This window comes from Sorex araneus, chromosome 1 (assembly GCF_027595985.1).
Source record: "Sorex araneus isolate mSorAra2 chromosome 1, mSorAra2.pri, whole genome shotgun sequence".
Lineage (NCBI taxonomy): Eukaryota > Metazoa > Chordata > Mammalia > Eulipotyphla > Soricidae > Sorex > Sorex araneus.
The window spans coordinates 238,176,959-238,191,881 of record NC_073302.1 but is presented as its reverse complement, the minus strand read 5'-3'; the positions used below and the strand labels follow the sequence as shown (position 1 = coordinate 238,191,881).

The 14,923-nt window shown below is 44.5% G+C and overlaps 1 protein-coding gene across 1 annotated transcript in view; it reads left to right on the top strand.

Moving 5' to 3' along the window:
• Nucleotides 1-14,923, top strand: part of LOC101542927 (WD repeat-containing protein on Y chromosome-like) — an 89,071-nt gene that overhangs the window by 58,851 nt on the left and 15,297 nt on the right. The window contains exons 9-13 of the mRNA XM_055123996.1: nucleotides 497-603; nucleotides 687-766; nucleotides 3,399-3,453; nucleotides 3,934-3,979; nucleotides 9,201-9,366. Of these exons, the coding sequence (XP_054979971.1) occupies nucleotides 497-603; nucleotides 687-766; nucleotides 3,399-3,453; nucleotides 3,934-3,979; nucleotides 9,201-9,366 (454 nt within the window). The remainder of the gene's footprint in view (nucleotides 1-496; nucleotides 604-686; nucleotides 767-3,398; nucleotides 3,454-3,933; nucleotides 3,980-9,200; nucleotides 9,367-14,923) is intronic.

The window sequence follows — 14,923 nt, the reverse complement described above, 5'->3', positions numbered from 1 at the left end:
AGACTTAATTGTGCTCTCTCAAAGTTCATATGCAGGAAGCATAGCCCCGGAACCTCAGAATGGGTCAGTTTGAAGACAGAGTGACTGAGGGTAACTGAGCTTAAATATGTTCTCATTCATATGGCTGGATAAAGAGCATATTCAGACACCCACAGAGACACTGGAGTTCACACACAGAGAGAAAAGTCTGTGTGAGTGCACAGTGAGAGGGAGTCCATCTGCAAGAAGAAAGTAAACCCTAGCCACACCTTGATCTCGAACGTCCACCTTCCCAAATTTGGAAAAACAAATTTCTGCAGCCTGAGCCCCGAAGTCTATGACATTTATAGGGCAACTCTAACTGACTAATACACTTGGGTCAATTAAAGTATATAGAAAGTTACAGATACTTTGGGGTCAAGCTTTCTAGCTCTGACACTAGACAACTAAATGTGAAATTCCCTCTCCTCTGATAGCCAGGACCTCTCGGTCACTCTTTTTGAACTTCCTGGTGCAGGTGGTGAAAGTATGGGACTTTGAAACAGGAGCCTTGTCATCTGAATTCATTGGGGCTCATGGCAACACTGGAATCACCTGTCTGACCTTCGACTCCAGTGGAAGAAGGTATGTGCCTCTTCAGAATCCTCCAGCCCTGGGCAGCACGGGGGAGCCTGGAGATAACATCCTAACAGGAGTCTGTTTCCTAGGCTGGTCACGGGGGGCAGAGACGGCCGCCTGAAAATATGGAACTACAACAACGGGCACTGTCTCCACACTCTGGAACATGGCAAGTCAATTCACTTCACTGGCATGAAATCATGAAGCAAGAATATGCGTGTGTAGCGATCACAAAGAAAATTTAATTAGCTAGCATCTAGGATGCACAGCGTAATCTGACATCCTTCTTCTCTGGTATTTCACTTTGCCCAGGCTTTGAAACTTCCATTTGGCAGGGATTACTCACCAGAAATGTCTATTTACCTAGCTACGCCTCATGCAACTTTTTTATTGGAGGAGCTTTGGTTTTTTTATGTTTCGCAGCACAGTTTGATTGTTCAGCAGCTATCTGCACTACATGTGACCTCCAGCTAGTCTAGTTCTTAACGGTCCCTTAACAGAATCCTCTTTACCACACCGTTTCACCCTTTCCCTCTGTTGCTCACCATTTTGTTCTCATAATCCATGGAGGGAGAGTTGGTGGTGGTTTTATTTTATTTTATTTTATTTTATTTTATATTTTTAAGTTTCAGATGTACCACTTTATATTTCAGCATTTGTATAAACTACATTATGATCACTTTGGATGTTTTATTTCCCTCCAACACCATACAATGCACAGTTACCCATTTTACCTACACAATTTCCCCTTCTCTTTGGCTCTTACATTCTATTATCATAGTCAAAGGGCTTGGGGTGGGGGGGTTATTTTGGTTTTGAGCCACACCCAGCGATGCTCAGGGGTTGCTGCTGGCTCTACTCTCAGGATCACTCCTGGTAGGCTTGAGGGACCATATGGGATGCTAAGATTGAAGCCAGGTTGGCCACATGCAAGTCAGTCACAGTACCTGCTATACCACTGTTTCTAATTTTTTTTCTTATAATTTGTTTTATTTTGATTGTATGCTTTGTTTTCTTGTCTTTCAATTATGAGTGAACTCATACAATATTTATCTTTGGCAGGAAGATGCAGGGGGTTTGGCCATACCCAGCAGTGCTCAGGGCTTACTCCTGGTTCTGTGCTCCATAGTCACTCCTTGCAGTGCTTGGAGAACCGTACATATTTCAAGGGATCGAAATGGGGTTGACTTTATTGTGCCTTACCCCCTGAACTACCTCTCTGATCCCAATCTCTTGCCCAATCTAATTTATTTCACTTAGAAAATTCCACTATATCCAGCCAAGATCTTGCTGCAGATAGCAAGATTTCATCTTTTTCTCTGTAGCTGAACAGTATTTCACTATACAGACATGCCACATTTTCTTTATTCACTCATCCATTATTGTGTATTGTGCACACTAAGATAATAAAGGGAATTTTCCATAAGTAAATATAACAAATAATTTCCAAGATTGTATCTATTTTTATATTGTATCTATTTTTTATTAGTTTTTGGCAGTTCCAGGGATGGAGCCAAGGGCCACCTGTGCAGGCACATGATTGACCACTGAGCCACAATCTGTTTCCATAACATAGCTATTGTGATTAGGGGACACAGTGATCACAGGCTGACATGCATCTTCCCATAATAAGGCTGTCATCTCCTTTAGATAAATATCTAAAAGTGGAATGCTGAATTCAGATGTATGTCACATGTCTTTATTCCTTTATTACTTGGTATATATCGAGTTTCTTCCCTTTTTGGAAGGTGGGCTTGGGCCACACCCAACAGAAAAGTTAATCCCAGATCTGTGCTCAAGATTTCCTTTTGGAGGTATCAGGGAATCCTATGGTGGCAGGGATCAAACTCAGCTTCCAATATATGCAAAGCATGCTCAGCCCATCGAGTTCTTTCTGACTCCTAGTTTCTTTCTTTATTTTTTAAAATATTTACCTTTTCCATATATTTTGAAAATCTCCAGAGTAAAATCAAGGTTTAAAAACTAAAAGTTGGTCTCTTTTCTGCATTGCTATAATTTTATTTTCAAAATTGTTTACTCTATGTTCATTGTTATGTCAGTACTAGATAATACTCCTACAATTCTGGTCTATAAAACTGTAAGGAATGGGCCTGTACAGTGGTTAAGGCACATGGCCAGCATGTGCTGACCAGGGTTAGATTTCTGGCACAATACAGTCCCTAGAGCATCAGGCAGGTGCAATAGTGGAAACCCCATGAGCACTATTAGGTGTGATCCTGGAACCCCAACATTGGGTATAGTGGTTTGGGTATCTCCAGCTTTGCCAAAACCAAGCAGCATCATATCTTTGGGTCCTAGCACTGAAATGCCAGGCTAGCTAAGAATCATAGAAGGGCTCCGCAGGCCTCCTGCGTACTGCTTAGGAGTTCCCCCACCCTTAAAATAAAAACCCGAGGAAGAGGTAAATGTTCTTTAACTGCCAGCTAGTGTCAATGAAGCCAAAGGAAAAGTGACAAAAATCCCTGAAAGAAATGAGTGAGATTTGCCCCCCTGCTTTTGGCCTGCCTGTGTTTACTCATTCATGAATCTTCTCAGTGAAAGCCCGCCACTGTACAGGTCCCTGTCCCAAGAAGCTGAGCATCTTCTGGTTGGTGCAAGAGCTGTCCCAGCCTTTCAAGGTACAGGGAATTAGCAAAGCTTCAGTGTCATAAAAGATACCGAACTGGTGTCTTTCCCATTTCCCCCAGTCATCAACTAGGTGAAATCAATCTGTATAAGCTTATTCTAAAGAACTGATACAGAGTATGCTTTATAAATTGATGATGTTAATATCTTTCTAGATGAAAAGCAATGTGAAGTTTGTGATTGTGTCTACCTGGAAGTGAATCAAAATAAGTGAGTTCTAATCAGCTTAGTTATAAGAGGGACATCTGTTTTGGTATAAGTTTGACCCAAAGAAGGATACTAAAACAATAAAAGGAATTTTCCACAAGGAAATGTGACAAAGAATTTCCAAGGACTCCTCCTTATTCCCTGATAGTAACTTAAGTAGCTGGGCTCTGCCTGAGCAGCTGGAAGAAATTCTCCACACACTTTGATAACCATTTTGAGGCTGACATTCTGCACTGCTGAGCCATTCTCCCCTGATCTTTCAAGCACATAAAACTGACCCTGATTTATTGAATCACATTTTACCTTGATCTTTACGAAAACATTTTTGAACAAATGGAAAAAGTTCTTTCCTCACTCTCTTTATTTCATATGGAAATATGAAACAAATTGATAATGACAAAATTAGACCATGAATGGATTCATTGCAAAAATTAAACATATGATTGATACTTATGGAAATATAATCTTGTATTATTGTTCTAGGTGCATCATAGCTGTTGGATGGGACCGAAGAATAAATGTGTATTTTGTAAGTTAAACATACAAAATGATATTTCAAACCCTCCTGAGAATGGGCACTTTCTCTCTCTTCCCTCCACCCTCTCTCAGTCACAGGGGCCAGTGGTCCCAAGGATCAAACTCAAATCTTTTGCATGCAAAGCATGTGCTCCTGTCTTTTGAGCCACATTCCCAAGCCTGAAAGAGATGTCTATTTTGCAGAAGAGACAGTCCTCCCAAGCAGTGCTCAGGAGCCCAGGAGGCACCCCTGCTGATTCTTGACCTACTGACACATGTTTGGGTAACAGGCCATGAGGATGCAGTGCTTCTCAAGAGCGCAGGGGGTCTCCCACAGCCTTGCAGGGTCTCCAGGGCTATACCCAGTGATAACCACTGCACAGGTGGTGCAGGGGTCAAACTGGGGGTGGGTGCATGCAAGACATATACCCTAACCCCTGCACACCATCTACCCAGGCCCTAAAGACACATACTTCAAATTATTTTATGCTTTGTTTTCTGGCATAGGCAGGTCAATGATATATATTCCTCCGTCTCTTTTTTATTTCTTTTATGGGGGAGGGGGGAACATCCAGCGATGCTCAGGGCTTACTTCTGGTTCCATGCTCAGAAATCACTCCTGGTGGTGCTCAGGAAACCATATGAGATGCCAAGGTTCAAACCCAAATTGCCACGTGCAAGGCAAACATCCCTCCTGCAATGCTATTGCTCCAGCCCTTCCTCCTTATCTTTCTCCTCTCACCTTTCCTTGCCTCTTTCTTTTGAAAACATTCCTTTGAGCTTGTTTCCATTCCTTCCCTCTAGTTCTCTTCTATGGGAAGAAGTGCTAGCTAGAAAATCCTTGGGTGCAAAGAGAACAATGTCTCTGGGATCTGTTGGCAGCTCTCACTTTCGCCAGGTTTCCCCAGCCTTGGACTCCATTCTGCAGCTTGCAGGGGCTCAAGCTACATTTCCCGTGCACTCACCCCTATTGGCAAGTCAACCAGCTGTGCATTATCTGTCCACTCCCTTAACTGTTTAGCTGCTGTTGCTGCTGCTTATCCTCCTCCTCCTCCTCCTCCTCCTCCTCCTCCTCCTCCTCCTCCTCCTCCTCCTCCTCCTCCTCCTCCTCCTCCTCCTCCTTTCCTCCTTCTTCTTCCTTTTTTCTCTTCCTCTTCCTCCTCCTCCTCCTCCTCCTCCTCCTCCTCCTCCTTCTTCTTCTTCTTCTTCTTCTTCTTCTTCTTCTTCTTCTTCTTCTTCTTCTTCTTCTTCTTCTTCTTCTTTTTCTTCTTCTTCTTCTCCTCCTCCTCCTTCTTCTTCTTCTTCTTCTCCTCCTCCTCCTTCTTCTTCTTCTCCTTCTCCTCCTCCTCCTCCTTCTCATCATCATCCTTTTTCTCTTCTTCTTCTATTATTTTTCTTCTATAATTTCTTCTTCTATTATTTCTTTTTCTATTATTTCTTCTGTTTCTTCTTCTTTTTCTTCTTCTCCTTCATCTTCTTCTCCTTCTCCTCCTATTCTTCCTTCTCCTCCTCCTCCTTCTCCATCTCCTCCTCCTCCTCATTCTTCTTTGCCTTTTTGAGCCACACCTGGCAGTGTTTAGGGGTTACTCCTAGCCCTGTACTTAGGACTTACTGCTTGGGGTCCTTGGGGGAACTATATGGGATGCTAGAGATCAAACCCAAGTCAGCTGCATTCAAGGAAAAGTTCCTACCTACTCTACTATATTGCTCCAGACAGACTCTCCTTACTTTCTTCTGTCTCCTCCACCATGCTTTCATGCCCATTTCCCTCTAACTGGAAAAGGAAGATTATGTTATGCACATATAGCATTTCTAGCAAAAGAAAACTCTTCCTTTATGGCTTAGAGATGTGGAAGTGGGGTTGTGAGAGGGGACAGACTGAAAATGCTGGCTAAGGCAGGATTTTAAATCTACTTGTGGCATTTGATTTTCCCTGCTGGCTGTACTGCACACGCTCAGATTTCCGAAAGCCTTTAGACATCAAAGCACTTTTTTCATCCAAAAGGTGTGCTGTATCTCACAGTATAAGCCTTGCAGCTGCTGACAATCAGAGAGACGACGACCTGGGACGTCACAGCGTTAAATTTGTCCTTTGGTATTATAGGCTCCCAGGCTGATGGCTTTTGTTTGTCACGCGTGCCACAGCTCTGCGTCTTTTTTTATGAAGCAAAGCTCTGCAGACCATCCCCGGAGAGCTTGTCAGTTGACATATGATTTTCTGAAATGCAATCACCCAGACGTCAGGAAAGGATTGCTTTTTATTCCCACTGGCACTAGAGGAATTTGCTTTGACATTTAGAAAATCTACATCACTGGTGGGGTGAGGGAAAGGGTTATAAAATGTGCCAGCGCCTTTTCCTCTGAAGTTGCCAGTGTGTTGGCAGTTCATTTCACTGCTTGTCCCATCAGTGTCTCGGCTTTGGCTTTTCATGCAGGATGTGCCACGTGACTTTCATCACTTCTGGAAGCCCCAGCCACACTGGCAGGATGACCTGGTGAGGACCTATCTGTGGTCTGGCTCTTAACCCAAGCAGAGGAGGATTCGTTTCCTTTGGTGAAGGCCCACTCTGTGTCCCATGTCTTGCTTAGTTTTTCAAGCATCTAGGGAATAAAAAAAAAACCATTATGGAAAATTTATGGTTGGGATCCAGATTGAACCAGGAAGTTCCAGGCAGTCACTTCTGCTTCAGGAAGCCCGAGGGCCTATGTTCAGGCTAGGAGGTTGAGGTCACTGGAGCAAACCCATGCAGCTCTGCATGACTCCAGCCAGAAATTCTGTAGTTTGGGACAAAGCACCCCAGAATGTGGTAGGTGTGACTTTGCTCCAAGAAGCATCCGCTGGGCCTGTAAGCACTGTGTGGTCAGATGCATGCCTGGAGCAACTGGACAGTTACCAAGATGGGACTTATCAGGGACCCATAGCCAGGAGACATGTGATTTCAATGAGCACAAAAGAGCTCCTAACTTTCTACAGTGACACAATTCAAAGACTGCCCACAACATCATCTGAATGCCAGCCAGGCCAGTCAAGGCAGAGCTGAGAATGAAAGGTCACTCCTTGTGCCTAAACTTCCATACATTCCTCTCCCCTGCCCTGCCTTATACCACCTGTAAATACTCCACAAGGAGTAAAGCACCAGAACACAAAATCCACAAGGTCTGTCCACATGGTGGTATAACCAGGCTCTATTGAGTTCAGTGTGTAGATGAATAATGTACCAATAACTGTTTTCATTGAGTCAACATTGGTCAAATGTCTAGTGTGAGCTAAATGCATGTTGGTCTTTGAAGATGCAGTGAGGAGCAAAATGGTCCACATACAGAACCTGTCTTCATGGAACCTGCAAATTATTTTTGTTGCTGCCACTGATGTTGTTAATATTGAATGACAGAACAAAGAAATAGGGGACATGCCATAGCAATTACAAGGGTAAGAAGTCATGGAAGAGTGAGATAGTTTGATAATTCTAGCACTTTCAGGTGCCTTCCTTAACAGCTATAGGCACAGAAGGGAAAAGAGCATGAGTAAAGTGTGATTCCTCTAGGGAGAAATAGTACAGAAGTTTAAGGGACTTGCTTCACATGTGAAAGTTCTTGGTTGATCCCCAGCATGGCATATGGTCCTTTGAGCTCTGCTAGGTATATTGCTGAGTGCAGTCATGAGTAAATTCCAAGTACCACTAAAGGTGTCCCCCAACACACACCCAAATATTATCTCCAGCCCAATATCTCACAAACCGGTGAGTAGATAAACAGAAAATAATCATCATGCATATGGTAGATGGCATAGTAATATGGAAAATTCTGGGAAAAGCCAGGTGTGAATCACTAACTATACTCTGACGTCCCCTGTGGTAGTTGGAAAAGGCAATTGAGATGAGGGCATAGGGAAACAGTGCAGTGTCGAGTCCAGAAATTGAGGATTATAAAAAGGCTGAAAAACTTGAGCATCAGGGTCAGAAAGGAAATGAAGTGATGCAATGTGGTTCAGAGGCAGATCACCTGCCCAGTGTCTGTGAGAACTGGATTTGATCCCCAGTAACAGGTAAAAACCCACAGAAGATAAATGGAGTTGGCAAGTTATGTTAAAAGCTTGTAAGTCGTGGAAGTCTAGCTTATAGACTCTGCAGGCAGTGGGGGATCACAGAAGAAAGGACTCCACATATGTGTATCATAAATAGCAGTAAGGGAGGCCCTGAGTGATAGTATGGTAAGTAGGACACTTGCCTTCCATGTAGCCAACCCACGTTCAATTCCCAACAGTCCATGTGATTCCCACCAGGAGTGATCCCTGAATGTAGAGCCAGGAGCAATCCCTGAGCACTGCTGGGTGTGGCGTCCAAATAAAAACAAGACAAACAACCATGAAGAGCACAGGGGAACAGTAGAGGGACTTGAAGGGAGTTGGAAGGAACGCTGTTGGCCTCTTCCACAGTCTACAGTGCCTCCTTCACTGCACCAGCCGCTATCCTGACAGCCCCAATCTAAGAAGGAGCATCTTAGATACCCATGGAGAGGTCCTCTGGGTGTACACTCTGGGAAGTATGTAAGAACAAGGGACAAAATGTGCTTTTACAGCCGCAAGGAACCCAATTTCCTCACACCGACAGTGCATGTCTAAGAGAAGGTTGAAAGGGAAATGGCCAGTGCTGGTGTCTATAGCCCTGGTCTCTCCACTCCCTTCTGCTTACTTACTCCCTTCTATTTCCTCTCAGGGGGAGAGGTGATCACTTGCGTGTCATAGTCGGGGTGGGAGAATGGGGAGTAGGGTGCAAGGCAGATACAAGTTCTGCAGGCACTAAGTGAAGGAATGCCAGGCTCAGTGATACAGGCCAGGGCTGTTGGGAAGACACATAGCCTTGGCCAGTGTTAGATTCCTTTGACCGATTTCCACCCAGTTTCTTCCCACGTGGGGACTCCTTGTAGCTAATCTGCTTGCCAGCACTACATGGAAACACGCTAGGAGTAGCTCTTCCCTGGGGCCTCAGAGGTGATAAATAGACCCAAGAGAACACAGCACCACTCTGGCAGAGCTGCCACAGATCTTACAGCATGGGGGCAGAGGGAACCCAGGTCCTCTGGGTGGGGGGCCCCTAGTTTCAGATGACTCCCCCCAACAGGGGGCCACTCAGGATGGAAGATCCTCTTTCTCAGAGGTCAGGTAAAGGGGAGTTGACTGGTTCAACTGGAAGTTGAACAGTTCTTGCTCTGTTCCCACCCCCATTCTTTCTCAGAACCAAGGACATAAGGAAGACATCCTCTGTGTGACCCAGTGCCCACCATTTCTTCTGGCCACTTCCAGTTACGATGGGGAGATCATCATTTGGAATGTCATCTCTGGCCACGTGTACTGCAAGCTGAATACCCCCAGCCCATCTGATGGTGCAGAAGAGGGAGAAGGTGGGTGACAGGCAAGTTCTGTGTCCCCCCCCTGCACACACACACAGAGCAGGTCTAGGCCCCAAGCCACATTCTTTCAAAGCATCTCAGTTCTGGACCACAAAGAGATTGGCCTGGCTTCAGGTATGTTCAAAGGGATAGGCCTGGCTTGAGGTTTAAGTGGTCAGAGGGGGATTACCAAAGCTGAAGGGAGTTTAAGTGAAGGTCCAGCTGCTTCAGTCCTGGGAATGGGTCCACCAAAACCCATTTCACAGGCCAGCACACCGAAATCCTTTCCTTCTCCCCTACCTACCTGGGGGCTCTCTCACATCTGAGCCCCCCAGTCTTTGCTGGTGAAGTTCTCCTAGTCTCGCTCTCATGACTCCACCTTCTATGGCATGCTCTTGGCTTCATTCAACTCACCCTGCTCTCCTGACCCCCAGCTCAGCACCTCCTCATGGGTCTAATACCCTCACGCTTCATGAAACTGGCCTTCAACACCCCACCTGGATGTGTCTCAAAACTTGTACTACAAAATCTGTCCCTAAATTAAATTACTTATGGAAGGATGGATGCATGGATGACTGCACATGTTTTGCTACTTCCATTTCTTCCACATTCTTTTTCTGTTAGTGTGACCATGGGTTCACTTATTCACTTATTCATTCAGAAGCTTTTGCATGTGGATGCTCAACTTTTCCAGCATCATTTGTTGAAAAGACTGTCCTTGCCTATCAAATGGCCTTAGCACCCTTGTTTAAAAAAATTATTTAACCATACATTTGAAGTATTGTTTTGGAGCTCCTTATTTTTTCTTACTGACCTGTGTATCCATCTGTATGCCAAGGCCACACTGCTGATTATTGTATCTTTGAAGTAAGTTTTGGAACCAGAAGTATGAGTCCTCTCATCTTGATTTTGTTTTTCAAAATTGTTTTTGCTCTTTGGGGTCCCTTGAGATGCCATGTGAGTTTTAGAATGAGTTTTTCTATATCCACAAAAATCATCATTGGGATTTGGAAAGAGATTGTACAGAGACTGAAACTCTCTTTGGATTGTGCTGTTTAAGTTTTCCAATCCATAACTATGGAATATGTTTCATATTTATTTACATATTTAATTTCTTTCAGTGATGTCTCCTGGTTTTCCATTGCACAAATATTTTACCTCTTGAGTTAATTCCTGAGCATGTTGTTCTTTTAGATGCTATTCTATTTTTTTGTTTTCTTTTTAGATGCTATTCTAAATGGACTTTGTTTTACTATTTCCTTTTTAAATTCTTCCTATTGTTTGTTTGGGATAGGAACATATTTTTCTGTGTTGACCTTTTCTCCTGCTACTTTGTTGAATTCATTTAGAAGTTCTAGGAGACAAAAGATTTTTGTTTTGGAGACCAATAAAGTGATATATGCTTGTTTATTTATAAATGATGATATTTATTAAAACAAAATATCACTTAACAAAAATTAAATAAAGCAATGTACATTTTATTTTGTATTTTATTATTTTTATAGTTGACTCACCATGAGATAGAACATCACAAAGCTGTTCATGATTGCATTTTAGTCATACAAGTAATATGCATTTTAATAGCTATATAATTATAATTAATATGCTATTTAAATAAATGGTATGTACTTCATATATATTATTTTCTGAACACTTAGTATTTTACTTCTATTTACAATGTGAGTATATAATTCTCACATTGGCCTCTGAGTGTAAAAACTGGGTTTGTTTCACCCCTTTTTTTCCTTTTTGCGCTTTCTCTCCTTTGCTATTGTTGCCTTGCTGTGGATGCAGTGATGGAGTTTACATCCTTGGTTGTGTTAACACAGCTGGTTATGCGGTTTGCCAGGAGTTGCACACATTGATTTTCCATCAGGCTCTCACAGGGCATGGGCAGGAGGGCAAAGCCAGACATAAAACTCTTGCCCTATGGCTGCAAGGGAAACACTCTACCATGGATCTTCCTCCAGCCCTGCCGAGCCCACTTCTATAGGTGAGGAATCTGAGCTGAAGAGTTGAGGCACAAGAGTGGAGTAGTGGCTTGTGTCGTGTCTGTTCCAGGTTCTGTAGGTCCCAACCTGCATGCAGCCTGACTCACATACCACTCACGCAACATCTCACTGAGTCTCACTAGAATGCCCTGGAGTGGGAGGTGAAAACTCCACATCACAGATGGAGAAAAGGAGGCTGAGAGGTGTGGAATGCTCTCTAGAACACAAGCATGGACGTGGGGAGACAGACACTCAAAGCTTTCCTCTGGATTTCAAGGCTTCTCCCAAGATAAATGTGGGCGGACCGGAGCCAGAGCACAGTGGCCAGGGTGCTTGCCTTGTGTGTGACTGACCTGAGTTCAATCCCCGGCATCCCACGTGTTCCCCCAAGAACCGCCAGGAGTGATCCCTGAGCACAGCTGGGTGTGGCTCCCAAATAAAAACAAAACAAGCAAAAACAACAAAGATGAACATATTGGGCAAAGTTGGGGTTGTCTTTGCTCAGCCTCTCCTTTCACTTTTCCCGACTTCACCCCTATTGTCAACCCCCAAACCAAGGCCCACAACTGGGGGGGAAAGAAGCCCACATACCAGGCATTGGGAAAGACACTGGGCTAACAAAGGAGCCAAGGAAGAGCCATACCCCTGTGGGTGACCCTCTGTCCAACCTCTGAGAATCCCCCACACCCCAAAGACAATCACAAAGCCCAATATCAAAGGCAGCAGCTCTGGAAGCAAAACGTATTTGGGCTGGAATGTCAACCCCTCTGAACATTAGATGTGTCACCTTAGACGTTACAACTCTTGCCTGTCTGCCTCGCATTGCTGTTCCAATTGAAGGTGGTCCTGCTAACAACTGCTCAGCACAATGTGACCACTGTGATTTTGAGGACAGGGCCTAAGTCAGCTATATCTGTTGTGGTTTTGCAAGTGTGGAGACCATTCAGGCCAAGTCCCCAGGACACAATGGTGATAGATGAGGGCAACACCTCTGGTAGTTATTTCCAGCACTGGACACCATCAATAGTGAGTCTTGCTCACATGACACCATTGGCTTTGCCTCTGGTATGGATAATGGAGTCCAGAGCCCACAGATTCAGGGACGATGAGATAAAGTATCTAACCAGTAACATTCTATACCCAGGGAAATTTGCTTCTAAATAGGTGTGTACGAGGTTTTGTTGGTTTTGTTTGTTGTTTCTTTGTTGGGCCACACCCTGCCATGCTCAGGCATTACTCCTGGCTATGCTTGGGAACCATATAGGATGCCCAGGATCAACCCAGAGCAGCTGCATGCAAGGTAAATGCCCTACCCACTACACCATCACTCAGGCCCTAGTTTACAAGAGTTTTATCAAGTAAAAAATATGTGAGTTCTCTCTACGAAGCAGTATAAGAGGGTTACATGTAAGTGAAGAAAAGGAACAGTATGTGGGCCTGTACTGACAGTGCTGAAGATATAGCAGGAGGAGGGGAAGCAAGAAGGAAAGAGTCACTGTACTGGCTGGAGAGCTCAGCGGGCTGTGTGCTACTGATTCCGTCCCAGGCAACACATGATCCTGTGCACTGAAGCAATGACACTGAGTCCTGAGCAACCACTGAACATGGACCAAAACAAAAACAAAAAAGACTAACAGCCCTTAGCTGAACTGTGAAGGTCAGGTGTCCCCTCTACCACTACCCGCAGCCCTTCTCTGCCCAAAGCCCATTTCTCTCTTTTTTGCAGAGTGGAGGTTGATGGGAGGAGGTTTATGCCACATCTGGCTGTGCCCAGGGCTTACCACACTTGACAGGGCATATGCATGCTGGGAACCAAACTGGAATTGGCCATATGCAAGGCAAACACTTTAATCCCTGTGCTATTTTTCTGACCCCTGTCTGGTACTTTACTGCATTTATTTATACAATGGGATGCTCCCCAGCAGTTCCAGTTATACCTGACCTCACTGTGCTGTGATCTTCTGGTCATCACCCCAGAGGTGCTCAGTGGGAGTATAGACAGAAGGCAAGGGGAGCAAGAAGCAGGATCCAGTCCTGTACACTCTCCGCTGCCCCCACTGGTCCTTCATCCCAGGGCCCTGAACTCCTGTGATCACATGAGGCCCAAGCAGAAAATGTCCTTGGAGGATCCATGTGTCAAGGATGTGTGTTTTTCTTTTTTCTTTTTATTTTTTGAATTTTTAAATTTATTTTAATGTAGAAATACTGCGATTTATTCAACCATCGATTAAACTGATTGAATTGGGCATAAACTCCACATTACTTTTTTTAAAACAAAAATTTTAATTGGCTATCCATGAGATAGACCACTACAAAGCTGTTCTCAATTGGATTTCAGTCGTACAATGATCCAGCACCCATCCCTCCACCAGTGGACATTTCCCATCACCAATGTCCCCCATTTCCCCACCACCATCCCCCACCAACCCACACCTTCATCCCCAGCCTCTCTCTATGGGAGGCACTTCTCATCTTGCTCTTTCTCTCCTTTTCCTTTTGTGCATTATGGTTTGCAATACAGGTGCTAAGAGGTCATGGTGCTTATTCTGGACATTCAGTATTTTTATCAGGACTGTAAGGCTGAAATAGCTTTTCAATTGGGTGGCCACTTTGGGGTGTGGATGTGACTGCTGAGGCTTCTGGAAATACAGGGAGGTGGGGGAAGGTAGCCCATCCTGAGCCCAAGAAAGCCTGGAGATTTCAGTCACAAAATCGCATACCAGAATTTTGAGCAGATTTTATCTTGGTGAGGTCCATCCTGAGCTGGTGGAGTCAGACCAGGGGTATGGTGGCAATTTTGGATTGTGGAAGCAAGCGGCTGCCGAGGGTTCTGTTTGGGAGGGCCATCAGGCCAACCCACTCTCCTCCAATTTACCCTGGTCTGTTCAGCCATGTGTGGGTATGAGATTAACTGTAGCTTTTGATCTTTTTCAAGATTTATCTATGGGTCTCTGAAATAAGGCCAATAAATGAGCTTGTATAGCTGAGCCAGAGGTGGTTTGTGGGCATGGCTCCCACATAACTAACTTTTGGCCATTTAATTTCTTGGAAAATTTGGTCCCAAGTTGTTGCAGTCCAGCCAAAAGCACAGCGGCAATTTTGGGGTATCAGGAAGCCTGACGGCATCATCAGTCTGCTGATGCACTCACCCAGCAGGTAAAGGTTGACCTGCTGGAGGCACGATACCTGCTTTCTTTTCCCTTTCCTTAAAAACGTTGGCAATCACTTGAAGACAGAGTTTCCTTATTTATTTATTTATTTATTTATTTATTTATTTATTTATTTATTTATAAGCCACTGGCTGGCGTCAGTGGTTCATGGATCCTTGGAGGATGATGCCTGTGCTTTAGGACCCTGTCAGACAATACTTCTCTCAGGATGATGACTTTGAAGAGTCCCTCGGGGGGCTGGAGGGGGGGGGGCTGGCTTCTGTTGATGCTTCTCCAAGAGACAGGAGTCCTTGGCTCCAGGAGTGTTCTCAGAAGATCTTTTATTTTCTGCCCCCATTCCCCTCCCCCTTTCCCACCCAGAGATTTTGAGCCACACCCTCCAGTGCTCAGGTCTTACTCCTGACTGTG